At 55.3% G+C, this 13,351-nt stretch overlaps 1 protein-coding gene across 1 annotated transcript in view; it reads left to right on the top strand.

Annotated features, from left to right (window-relative positions):
* CHST1 (carbohydrate sulfotransferase 1) overlaps window positions 1-12,497 on the top strand; it is a 28,399-nt gene extending 15,902 nt beyond the window's left edge. Inside the window, exon 2 of the mRNA XM_078859188.1 lies at window positions 10,832-12,497. Coding sequence (XP_078715314.1) covers window positions 10,868-12,394 — 1,527 coding nt within the window. The 5' untranslated portion in view covers window positions 10,832-10,867 and the 3' untranslated portion in view covers window positions 12,395-12,497. The remainder of the gene's footprint in view (window positions 1-10,831) is intronic.
* Window positions 12,498-13,351: the final 854 nt, after the last annotated feature.

The following is a 13,351-nucleotide window of genomic DNA, read 5'->3' as shown; positions in this document are numbered from 1 at the left end:
CCCTCCACCCCTCACCCCCATCCCCCTCCACCCCTCACCACCCTCCTCCACCCCTCACCCCCCTCCCCCTCCACCCCTCACCCCCCTCCACCCCTCACCCCCCTCCCCCTCCACCCCCCCGTCCCCTCCACCCCTCACCCCCCTCAGTTACCCGGCTACCGGTCGCTCCCCGCCGACCCAATCGCAGCCACCGCCACCACCATCCACCACCTCCACCACCTCCACCACCGCCACCACCTCCACCACCTCCACCACCGCCACCACCGCCACCACCTCCACCACCTCCACCACCGCCACCACCGCCACCGTCATCCCTCATCGAGGCCGCTCCGTCTCGCTCTCCCCGCCTTTGGCTCCTGCGGTGGTGCCCGTCGCGCGCTGTGGGAGGCACAGACGTGCCGTAGCTCAAGGGGTGCTCGCTGACATCAAGGCCCAACGTTTCGGCTGCAGCTCACCTGCTGCGGAAAGCGCCAAAGGTCAAGTTGAAGAGGTCATCGCGCCCATCGCTTCCTCACGTCTGCCAGGCCCTGCCAGGAGTTGTACGCATGTATGTATGTATGTTGAATTTAGTTTGCACCGAGACGATTTAGAAGTGCGTAGCTCCAGTCGCTTCCTCATATCGGAAGGAAGAGCGTTCCAGACGGCCGCAGAAGAGCTCCCGAAAGCGCCGCGCGACGCGGTGACCGCCGTCTATGTTTCGATGGCCGAGCTAAAAGCCGCTGCTGCTGCTACGAGGATGAGCGGAGTTGGCGTGGTGATGGTCTATGATGATGCTCACGACGGCTGATGATGATGGTAATAATCGTGATGGTGAGCGCGGCACTCTGGTGAGACTGCTGCCACCAACCCTTAACCCAGATGCGACCCCTTAGCGCCAATTTGGTCTTAATAGGTGCTCGCTTAGGAGCCCCTTGACCTAACAATTTAACGGTGTCCCCTGAGCATGCGAGCGTTTTCACGTGTGAGTGCTTGTGCGTGCGTTCGGTGTGTTCGACTGTGTGTGTGCGTGTGTGTCTGTGTGTGTCTGTGTGTGTGCGGACGCCTAGAGGCTAACGCGCCGCGCTACGAACGCGGCGAACCGAGTTCGATGCCCGCTCACGGCCAATACCAGTGACGATTATCTGGGCATCCACTAGGTCGACTCAGCCTCGAGTACCTGGTGCGATGTGTGTACACATCTCCACGAGGAAGACAAAGGCGGCCGGGCGTGGTGTTGGCCACCCGCCCCCTCGCGGGCCGTGCCGGCCTTCATAGGTGCTCGCTAACAGCACTTGCCCCAACAGTCTGTTGAAGGCTATACGGGGGACATTTGTCTTTGTCTCACAACATGTGTGTGGGTGTTAGAGACCCAGGCAGCCGCGAGATATTGGAAGTCCGCCCGTCATTTCACAAATTTCTTAACGTGAAATACATTATAGATCAGAACAGCTAATTTAAAGTACATTTAAGACTTCAAACCTGGACACGCATCAAGCACATGGGAGCCGAGCCTGTGGTGTCGAGTTTGATGTATGGGCCAATCAGTGACGGCGTGGGAACGTAACGCCATCACCATCAGAATCACCACCATTATCACCATCACCACTATCACCACCACCATCACAATTACAACCATCATCACCACCATCACCATCACAATTACCACCACCATCATCATCACCACCATCAGTACCACCGCAATGATGCTGATGACCGTTATACGTAACACGGCTGCCGGGAGCCAGCACTGTTAGTGAGCACCTATTAAGGTCGGCGAGGTGCACGAGGGAATAGCGTGACCAGCACCACTCCCGGCCGCCTTTGTCTCCCCAGTGTCACAATCTTTACACGCCGCACCGGGCACTCGCTTTCAGGCCGAGTCGACCTAGGGGAGGCCCGGGCAACGGTTCGAATACAAGTCGAAAGCGTGAGCGGGAATCGGACCTCGGGGTCGCCGGGTTCGCTGCGCGGATCTCTGCCCCCTGCTTCCACGCTGTCCTCAAGGTGTGTGCCAGGCTCCGCGGGGAATTGACGAGCATGCGAGCACGCACTGACAAGCGGATCCCTTTCGCCAGGGAGACATTGATATAGGCTCGTGTAAAACACGCTCACTCGCACGACGCATTACGCATACGGGACGAAGATCGCCCGTGTAGCCGACGGAGACGGTTGTGCAAGCGATGTTCGAGAAACGCCAAGCGCGAACGCCTTTGCTTCAGATTTTGACAACGCCGCGCCAGGTACTCGTTTGAAGCCGAGACAACCTAGGAGAAGATGTGGGGACGAGTTCAGATATCACGCATTAGTTAGCCGTGGTGGTCGGGAATCGAGCCCGGGTGGGTCGTTCGGTTCGTAGCGCAGTGCGCTCACCGCTCCGCCACGGGCTCACAGACGCACACATCGTGACTCCACGACGGGATGATGGGCACGCACGAAGTCCTTGCCGTGTCGGCTACGTACGGTGCGAAAGAAGTTCAACATACACACACATGTGTGTGTATGTTGAACACACGCATGTGTGTGCCATAATACAGTTTTTTTTTTGGGTGTCATCGCGTAAATATATACATGTGTCGTCAAACCCACCACCACCCGACACAGCCAACTAGTAAGGTTTGTCACGTGAACAGAACGTGCCAATTCGTCACCAGTACAGCACTACACGGGTGTGTTGGAGAGCCAAGCCACAACATTTACCATCCGATCACTACGTTTCGCCAGTGATTACAACCAGCTTCATCAGGCGACAGCCAGATTTGCGTAGAAGTCCACCCGCTTCGTTCCTTAAACAGAGGCGTAGACGTGGCGACGTCACACGTGCCCTCTCCTTGGACTTGTGATCGGGGCGCGATCCTTCCCTGGCCTTCGGCTGCCGTTCCGCCGTTAGCCTCTACCCAGGGGGGAGAGAGAGAGAGGCCCTCCCACGCCTGTCTAGGGATCCCGTGCCTTGCCCCAGCCCCGGTGCGTTCTCCTTAACGGTCAATATGATGTCTCTGTGACCTACGCCGTGCTCTCTCGTCCACGTGTTCGCTCCTGCCTATCCCCCCCACCACCACCACCTTCATGTCTCTCGGTGCAACGGAGATCCGCTCCCCGTTGTTTATCGCTGCGTTCTCTCGTTCGCTCTCTCTCCCTCTCTCTCTCTCTCGCCGTGCGCGCGCCTCTGTTCCCTCTCGCGCTTTCTTCTTCTTCCTCAACGGCAGAATTGATTAGCGCGCAATTAACGCTGATCCGTGACCACTAAGGTCACCTCGCAATCGAATAACTCGCGGCGCGTGAACACGAACTGGCGACGAGGAGGAGGAGGAGGGAGTTGGATGGGGACACTGTGTGCGTTCTGAGCAGTGAGACTCAGAAAAACAAACGTCTGTCACAGACATCCCCTTTGACTTATCCCGCGGCATTTGAAATAATGAACGGGAGGGGGGGGGGGGAGGACAAGCGCTTTCAATTACGTGAGAGGGCTTGCGGGATCCCCGGGGCAAATAGCACGGTGTTCGCCCCCCCCCCCCGCATTAAAACTAAAACGGAAGAATTACATCTGACGCCGTCACCTCGAAGCGCGGGGCTCCCCAAAGCGCGGGGCCCGGGGCATCCACCTCGATTCGCTGTGCACTCTGACCCTCATTCTCCACACATCCCTTCCGCACCAAGTACTCATTTGAGGCTGAGTCGACCTAGAGGAGGCCCAGAACCGGTTCAGATAATCGTCACTGGGTGTTGACCGTGAGCAGGAATCGAACCCGGGTCGCCAGGTTCATAGCGCAGCACGCTAACCGCTACGCCACCGCTCCCCACAACACTAACACGCGCACTGACGCTGCCTCGTTGTTTATGAAGGACCCACCGTCTCATATTCTCACTCGCATGCATAGTGGCTCTTGAAATATTGAAGGTTTTTTGTTTGTTATATATATAATGTAGAGACATATACCGCATTCTAAACAAATGTATCTTCTTGTTATTTTGCTTGCCGACCCTTGGGTTAGCCTAACGATAATAATAATAATAACGTTGATTGTTTGTTAAAATAAATACCCCCCCCCCACCTCCTTCCTCCTCCTCCTCGCTGTACCATCCTAATTCCGAGCACGTTCAGCGCGCTGCTGATGTGACTACAAAGCGAAGTCATTAAACACAGAGAGGCAGTGTTTACACTCGGCTCAGATACAAAACAACCTCCTTCTCTCCCCCCCCCGCGCTCCTCCCGTTGCTCCAACTCTTACGAGCCAGGTATTATACGATCAGGTCTTTTTTTTTTACGATCAGTGGAAACAAGAAGATGCTCGGTGTATTCGGCACTTTGCTTCGTTCATCATTTCGTAATTTTTTTAATTTACATTTTTAAACTTAGCTTTATGTAAAACCCCCACCTCTCGCTCACTCGCTCGCTCACTCGCTCGCTCACTCGCTCGCTCACTCTCTCGGTCACTCTCTCTCACCCTCTCTCTCACTCTCTCGCTCTCTCTCGTTCTGCACGCAGCCCTTCTGCAGTCCGACGGCCTCCGACGGGTAGCTCGTTGCCCCTTGCAAACTACACTATTTTATTTTCGCGCCATCTTTTATTTTACTTACAAGATAAGGCCCCACTGAGCTATGAGAGAGTATGCATGCCACTGGGAAGACAAACGCGGCCGGGCGTGGTGCTGACCACCCAAACCCATTGTGTACCCCCAACAGCATGTACAGGCTACACGGGGGATCTTTCTTTGATGAATATGTAATAGTGTGTGTCTCTTTCACCTCCCTTTGGTCGACTCAGCCTGAAACGAGTACCCGGTGCGGTGTGTAAACATCGCCACTGGGGAGACAAAGGCGGTCGGGCGTGGTGCTAGCCACACACCCCCCTCGTGTGCCGTGCCGGCCTTCGTAGGTGCTGCTACTCGCTAACGGCACTTGCCCCGAACAGTTCGTTAAAGGCTGCACGGGCGATCTTTGTCTCTGTCTCGCCTCTATCACCAGGCAGCCAAAACCCTAACGCGTCTCATCTCCCCCTGACCCCCCCCCCACCGCTCGCTTCAGTCACGCAGGTGGCGCGGTTAATGCGATGCAGCAGGCGCGTATCGATCCATTGGAACGCGATGACAGAGTTTCCATGGGGCTGTGTCTCGATTTGGTGGGTGGTCGAGTCGGCTCTAATTGCCCTGGGGTGGAGTCAGGTTGGGGGGGGGGTTCATCGGTCCCATTACACTGAGCCAGCGCATAGCAATTAACCAATTAGTGGAGCTCACGTGCGCAGTGCTGTTGAGATTTAGTAAGTGGGAGGGAGCGAGAGTGAAAGTGTGAGAGTTGGATGGAGGGAGGGTGAATTGGTGTGTTTGCCGCATGGAAACTTTGGACAAAAAAAATTAACCCGTAAAAACAAAGTTTTTCACTATAAATCCTTTATATGCGTGGAATCGGGGCGGCTAGAGTCCTCTCTTCCTCTGGCTTGAGATGGCTGCCACCTATGGGTCAGATGATTGTCTGGCAGCATTAAACAATTGGTAATTAAATATTTAAAAATTTTCCCTAAAAAGTGTAAAATCTTGGAAATATTTTTTTCACGAAAATGCATTGTCACGCACAACGAGTCTGTGTGCAAAATGTCAGCTCGATTGGATCACGGGAAGTGGGTTAAAAAACGACCGAAAGATTTGCACGGTCCTAAGCAAGCAAGCGAACTTAATATGAAGGATTTAAAAAACGGTTACCAATTTGCGGCACGTATTTGTATTTTACTGAGAATTGAAAGGAGATTCCAGAGTGGTGGTGGGATGGAAGAGCGCGTTGGGCTTGCCGTCCAGATGTCCCAGGTTCGATTCCATCTCCATGCGGCGCGGCAGTTCGTAACAATGGTTGGCTACGTACGGTGCGAAGGAAGTCCACTTCATTTACAACGGAGAAAATGTTTAAATCTCCCCAACTCTGTTAACACACCTAACTGTGTGTGTATTTGGATTGGTGTGTGTGTGTGTGTGTCATAAGCGCACACACACGCACAACGATCATCATCGGCTGCGTAACGCTTTGTGGAAGCTACCTGGCCTTTTGCTCCATACGAAGCTCCGGGTCTTCCCGGAAACAGTTTATGTCCTCCCTTCGCTGTTCTTATTATGTTTTATTTTGATTACTTTATTATTTCCCTTCTACGTGACTTTACCGAAAGAACCAAGAATATGAAGTTCAACATGCATACATGCCACCCCCACCCCACTCACACATTTAAACCCCCACCCCGACTCCCCGCACCCCACCCCCACCCTGGGGGTCCAGGCCGCCTTAATTAATTGACTCTTAAATGCATTGAGCCCTCGCTCGAGGGACCAAAGGCGTCTATTAATCTTATTACGATGACATCCATCGCGTGAACAGACTGCGAGCGCGTCGTAGACTACCCTGACCCCCCCATCCACATCCCCTACCCCCTAACCCCACCTCCCCATGCCTTCTATCCCCCTCCCATCCGTACATCTTCCTACCCCTTATCCCCCACATCTGTACACCCCCTCTACCCACTAACCCCACCCATCCTGCCCTATCATCTTCCCACCATCCACACCCCCCTACCCCCTAACCCCACCTCCCCTACCTCCTATCCCCCTCCCATCCGTACATCCTCCTACCCCCTAACCCCCATATCCGTACACCCCCTCTACCCGCTAACCCCACCCACCCTGCCATATCATCTTCCCATCATCCACACCCCCTACCCCATAACCCCACATCACCCCCTATCCCCCACGAATCGGATGTAACTCCTCCAATTCGCGGCCATGGTGTCCCAAGTGCACGTTTTTATATATATTTAGGCAGCTATATTTAGGGAAACTATATATATTTGTGGACCCAATGATTTGTTCAGAAATTAATCTCAAGCGATGTTAGTCGGATTCAAATTAAGGAACTCATCCCGCCGCAGTTTCGATAATAGCGCAGTGCGCTAACCGCTGCGCCACCGCTCCCGCACAGCAAATGATTTACTGGCCGTTAAAAAAAGAATTGTTCACTGCGGCAGTCATCAACTCTGCTGCTGCTGCCGCTGCTTTGTAATTGGAAAAAAAGAAAATGCAATACGCCAACATTTAGGGATAACAGCCCCCTTCCGCATGAGATTATGGCTCGTGTAATTAGAGGCCACATCTTCGCAAGCGGTGACCAGAAACAGCAATGAAATTCGTAAAATCCATCTCGTGCAAGTAATAGGTTCACAATTCGCACAGAATCTGCTGATTTTCTCTCTCTCTCTCTTTCTCACGTTTCCTCTCTCTCTCCTCTCTATCTCTGCCCGCTTCACAAAAAAAAGTGCGATTACGATAAACGCCCCATTATCATCAATAAGGAGATGTTACGCGATGTCTGTAAAAGTCTCTAAAGCCAGCCTAATCTCGACGTTGTGACAGGCTGACACGTGTTTAGTGGGCAAAGCATCGCCCCCCATCCCGCACCCCCCCCCCCCACCGTGTTAGACGACGGTCAGTGGAAGTGTATATTAGAGAGCTACCTCTGCAGTCTCTTCACTTGCCCTTTCTTATTTGAAATCCACACATTATAGACAGAGTGCTACGTTTTATAACACTTTCCTGGCATACGAAAAAAAACCACGTTCGTCGCATGGCAGTCAAAACGAACCCCCTAATTTAATGCGAATTTTTTTGTTTGTTTTTGGTACGTGTGTGTGTGTGTGCGTGCGCGCGGTTATCGGTGACAATGACGAGGGCATCAACTCGTCGCCACTCTTTGACAATCCGCGTCAATCACAATAGTCGCGGCCGAGACCCGAATTCTTACGTCGGTCCTCGACAAAGCCGGCTTCGGTGCTCTGAACCGCTCAGCCACCAGGCCGCTTCCCTCATCTCGCACGATCTCTGCGTTGTCACAGTCCGCTTGGGCAGCTGCCCGCGAGCCGATTTCGTCGCTCCATCTCCGCGGGGGACGACCCCGAGGCTGCTTCACCTCCGTGGGCCTGCCGCTGCACCGTTGTAGTTGCCGCCTGTGTAACAAAGATGCCCGAAGGCTTGATTATGATGATGATGAGAATGAGGAAAGGGGGATACATGCCCCCACCCCCGTCACAAATACAAAGGTCCACCGTATAGCCTTAACGGACTGTTGGGGCAAGCGCTGTTAGCGATCACCTATAAAGGCCGGCACGGCACACGAGGGGGTAGGTGGCCAGCACCACGCCCGACCACCTTTGTCTCCCCAGTGGCGATGTTTACTACACACCACCGCACCAGGTACTCATTTGAGGCCGAGTCGACCTAGTTCAGATAATCGTCACTGGCGTTGGCCGTGCGCGGGAATCATGTGCGGGAATCGAACTCAGGTCGCCGAGTTCGTAGCGCAGCGCGCTAACCGCAGCACCGCCGCTCTCCACTACACACACGTACACGCACAAACACAACCTCCCAGACACCCCCCCCCCCAGAATCAAATTCTCCAACACCGCGTTCACATGCCCCCCCCGCCCCTCCCCCCTCGCCCCTCCATACATCTCACGCGCCTGAGACCCGGGAGAGTTGTCGTCTAACGCGCAGAGTCACCGACTCATCGATTTCAATTCCTCTGCGTTCTTATGAGGAGGAGACGCGGCACGGACCGCTCTGACACAATCTCTGACACAATCGAGCTGGCGTGCCCTTTGGGTTACGGAGGACGAGGTGGGGAGCGTGGTGGGGGGGGGAGTCTAGGTGGGTGGAGGGAGGGAGGGAGGGAGGAGGGGGATGGGAGGCAGTGGGGAGGGGGGGTAGAGCCAACGCCGAGGTTCAACGGTGGAATTGAAGTATCTTGGCCAAGCTATAATGTCAACCCGTTCTGACAGCAGCGCCACACGCCGGAGCGATCTGTGCGGCCCGGTAAAGGTTGCCAACTCATCACACTCTGGGTCCGTGTCGAGTGCTATTACGGCACAACAACGGGCGACATTTATAGGCGCTTCTTCTGCACAGCGCCAGTGCGCGTGGGTGTTCAATCCCGATATTAAGGAAGGCACTGGAGCTGTGCACTTTTAAATCTAGATTGAAAAGTAATTTATTCAGAACTGCTCGTTGTTGTTGTTGTTGTTGTTTTATTTTGTTGTCCTTCCCCGGCACCTCCGCGTAGCGCGGTTGGCTGCGTGCGGTGCGATAGACGTTCTGCGTCGATGTATTCGTAATTAAAACATTTTAATTTCAGCAGGTAAGGCCCCACTGAGCCATGCAGCTCTTTGTCAGAAGCGACCTGGCCACTAATGATAAGCTCAACGAAGTGGCTTACCACGTGGAAATGCACAGCGCGCAAATACTTGAAATGCGTGATGTTGATTCTAAATGTGGAGGGAGAAGAAAATCCACGCGACCGCAGAGAAAGAGAGAGAGAGACACGCAAACTCCACATATACTACAGCAGTAGCCGTCAGTGTCAGACTCAAAGGCACGACCTCCTGCATACCAGGCGAGGTTGTTAACATCTCGTCACTGTGGGTAGATATATACAGGGTGCTTCAAAGAAATGTTAACACTTCTGAGAATTCGCAACAATCAACACAAGAAACGTGCCCCCGGGCTCTGGAGACCACCTGGAGAAGATTCCAAGATTCCGTTGACAATGATTGTGAACAAGTGGGATACAGACTTTTTGAAGCTATTAACATTTAATTTGTTATCACGTTACGGTGCATTATCCGTCCTTTATCCATGTGTAATAATTCTCCGGAAACGGATTCGGAATCGGTCTTCTTTATTTTCACTTCACGGTACACTTGTTCCCACACGCTCCGTTGCTGGCAGACAACGGAGAGCGGCAGACTCCCACAACTCCCACCGCGCACGCGGCACCCGGAGCCCCGTTCGCGCGTGGCTCTCACCCCGTTCAGTTCCCCGTCTCCTCTCGATCATCCCTCTCTCCTCCCTCTTAATCCCTTCGTCACGTGGTCCCCCCAGCCAATCCTCCATGGGCAATCTCGACCGTTCTCGATGGTTCCCTGTCACTCCCGGGACCACGCCTCTTATCCGGATCCCCATTAGCTGGGGCCCCAATGGCTGGGCCAATCACCCCTGATGACATGCCGTGATCACGCCGGCCCCACGCTCCCTATCTCGACCCTTATTGGCTACAAGCAGGACCGGCAAGCCAATCCCCCACGTGAACCCACTATAGCTGTTATTACACATGAAAAACGAGAGGCCCATGTGAGTGTTAACATTGTTTCGAAGCACCCTGAATATTAATATATTCATCTATATCGAGGCTGGGCTATTCCAATGGCTCGTACAATTTGCTTTTCACGAAGCGGGCGCTGGTGGCTAACCACGTGACCGCTGTGGAGGCAGCAGCGAGGGTTGCTGGGTCACCACGCGAATGCTGTGAAACTCCCTTCCCGTAGGCGTCGAGGAGGAGACGCCATACCCTGGCTCGCCAAGAGAAGGCAGGACAGCAAGTGGACGTATCGCCACTCGTTTGCATCTGTACGGGGATAGGTCAACTCAGCCTCAAATGAGTACCTGGTGCGGTGTGTAAACATCGCCACTGGGGAGACAAAGGCGGTCGGGCGTGGTGCTGGTCACCCACCCCCTCGTCGTGTACCGTTCGGGCCTTCATAGGTGCTCGCTAAAAGCACTTGCCCCTAAAGTCTGTTAAGGCTCTGCGGGGATCTTTGTCTTTGTGTGCATGTGTGCATGTGGTAGTGTAGCGGTTAGCGCTACGCTGCGCTACGAACCTGGCGACCCGGGTTCGATTCCCGCTCACGGCCAACACCGGTGACGATGATCTGAACCTTTCCTGGGCCTCCCCTAGGTCGACTCAGCCTGAAATGAGTACCTGCGGTGTGTGTGTGTCCGCGTGTGTGTGTGTGTCCGCGTGTGTGCGTGTGTGTGTGTCCGCGTGCGTGCAGGCGCCTCGCCCCTATGGACAGGCGCAGAGCCCGGCCATGGCGTGCTCGTGGAAGGTGGTCGTCTTCGTGGTGTGCGCTTCTCTCGGCATCCAGTACACGGCCATCAGAACCATCCGCACCTACGGCTTCTACATGTGCGACGTGTCCGACGCGCCTCCCCGCTGCTTCTTCACCTTCGGCAGGATGCCGCGCCTCTCCGGGTGCGCGGCGCAGGCAGCGGCATCGGCGGCCGCGGCAGCTAAAGGGACCACCGGTGCCGGTGCCGGCGGTGCCATCGCCGGGGCCGGAGGAACGGGAGGGGATTCCCGAGCGAGGCCCTCCGAGTTGGCGAAGGTGGCGAAGGTCGTGGAGACGGCCGCGACGGCGGCTCCGAAGCGCAAGCACATCCTCATCTTCGCCACGACGCGCAGCGGCTCCTCGTTCATGGGCCAGCTGTTCAACCAGAACCCGGAGGTGTTCTACCTGTTCGAGCCCCTCTACCACGTGCAGGCCACCTTCGTAGACACGGGCCTGCGCTTCCGCCACGCGGTGGACAGGCGCTCGCTGCTCGGCGCCTACCGCGACCTGCTGCGCAACCTCTTCGACTGCGACCTCTACTTCCTGGAGAACTACATCAGGCCCGCGCCGCGGGACCACGAGACGGCGCGCCTCTTCCGGCGGGGAGCGAGCAACGCGCTCTGCAGCCCGCCCGTGTGCGGCGACACCCCGACGACGTCGTCGTCATCATCGGCGGCAGTGTCATCATTACCATCATCATCATTAATATCGTCGTCGTCGTCATCATCATCCTTCTTCTCGCCGCCCTCCTCCGCGTCATCTTCATCGTCGTCGTCGTCGTCGTCGTCCTCGGAGCCGGAGGAGCAGCGTTGTCTGCGCGCCTGCGGGCCGCTCAACGTGACGCTGGCGACGCGCGCCTGCCACGCGCGGCCGCACGTGGCCATCAAGACGGTGCGCATCCCCGAGGTGCGCGACCTGCGCCTCATGGCCGACGACCCGCGCCTCGACCTCAAGATTGTCCACCTCGTGCGCGACCCCCGCGCCGTGCTCGCGTCGCGCATGCTCACCTTCACCGAGACCTTCAAGGCGTGGAAGATCTGGAACGCCACGGGCCGCATGCCCTACCGACTGGACGCGGGGCAGATCACGGCCACGTGCGACGACTTCGTGCGCTCGGCGCGCACGGGGATGTCGAGGCCGCGTTGGCTGCGCGGTCGCTACCTCCTCGTCCGATACGAGGACCTGGCGCGCGACCCGCTGGGCAAGGCGGCGGACATTTACCGCTTCGCCGGCATCCCCATGGGCAAGGCGGTGACGGGCTGGGTGATGAGCAACACACGCGGCGACAATCAGCTGGGCCGCTACAAATACTCGACGAGTCGCGACTCGGCCGCCGCCGCCGAGGGATGGAGGCTCAGCCTCAGCTACGACATCGCCCGCTACGTGCAGGAGGCGTGCAACGACACCCTGGCGCAGCTGGGGTACAGGGCCGTGGAGTCGGCCGACGAGCTGAGGAACCTGTCCATCAGCCTGGTGGAGGAGAGGGCGTTCGTGCCCTTCCTGTGAGTGGGCCGGAGAGAGAGGAGAGCCGAGAGAGAGACATGGTCCGCGTGTGCTGTTAAAGCGGAGGAGTCAGATATTGGTGGTGGTGGTGGTGATGATGGTGGTGGTGATGGTAATGATGGTGGTGGTGGTTGTGATGATGGTGGTGGTGGTGATGATGGTGTTGATAATGATGGTGGTGGTGGTGGTGGTGATGATGATAATAGTGGTGATGGTGATGATGATGGTGGTGATAATGATGATGGTTGTGATGATGATGATGGTTGTGATGATGATGATGGTTGTGATGATGATGATGATAATGGTGGTGGTGATGATGATGATGATAATGGTGGTGGTGATGATGATGGTGGTGGTGATGGTAATGATGGTGGTGGTGGTTGTGATGATGGTGGTGGTGGTGATGATGGTGTTGATAATGATGGTGGTGGTGGTGGTGGTGATGATGATAATAGTGGTGATGGTGATGATGATGGTGGTGATAATGATGATGGTTGTGATGATGATGATGGTTGTGATGATGATGGTTGTGATGATGATGATGATAATGGTGGTGGTGATGATGATGATGATGATAATGGTGGTGGTGATGATGATGGTGGTGGTGGTGATGATGATGGTGGTGGTGGTGATGATGGTGGTGGTAATGGTGATGACGGTGGGGTCATGATGATGGTGTTGATGTTGAAAGTGGTAGTGATGATGATAGTTACTCACTTTATCGATGACGATGATAGTGATGGCGATGATGACGATTGTGGTGATGACGATGGTGATGATGCTGATGATGATGGTGCTGGCGATGATGATGATAGTTATGGTGGTGATGGTGATGATGATGCCCCTACTGGCACAGACTAAATGCCCGCTTTGCAGGCGAGGTGCTGAGTCACATTCGTGCCGCACAGGGGCAGCTGCCACTAGGAGGGGGCCTCCGAATGAGAAGAGATGTGAGTTACT

This window comes from Lampetra fluviatilis, chromosome 8 (assembly GCF_964198595.1).
Source record: "Lampetra fluviatilis chromosome 8, kcLamFluv1.1, whole genome shotgun sequence".
Lineage (NCBI taxonomy): Eukaryota > Metazoa > Chordata > Hyperoartia > Petromyzontiformes > Petromyzontidae > Lampetra > Lampetra fluviatilis.
The sequence above is the reverse complement of the archived record's forward strand: the minus strand, read 5'-3'. Positions and strand labels throughout refer to the sequence as shown.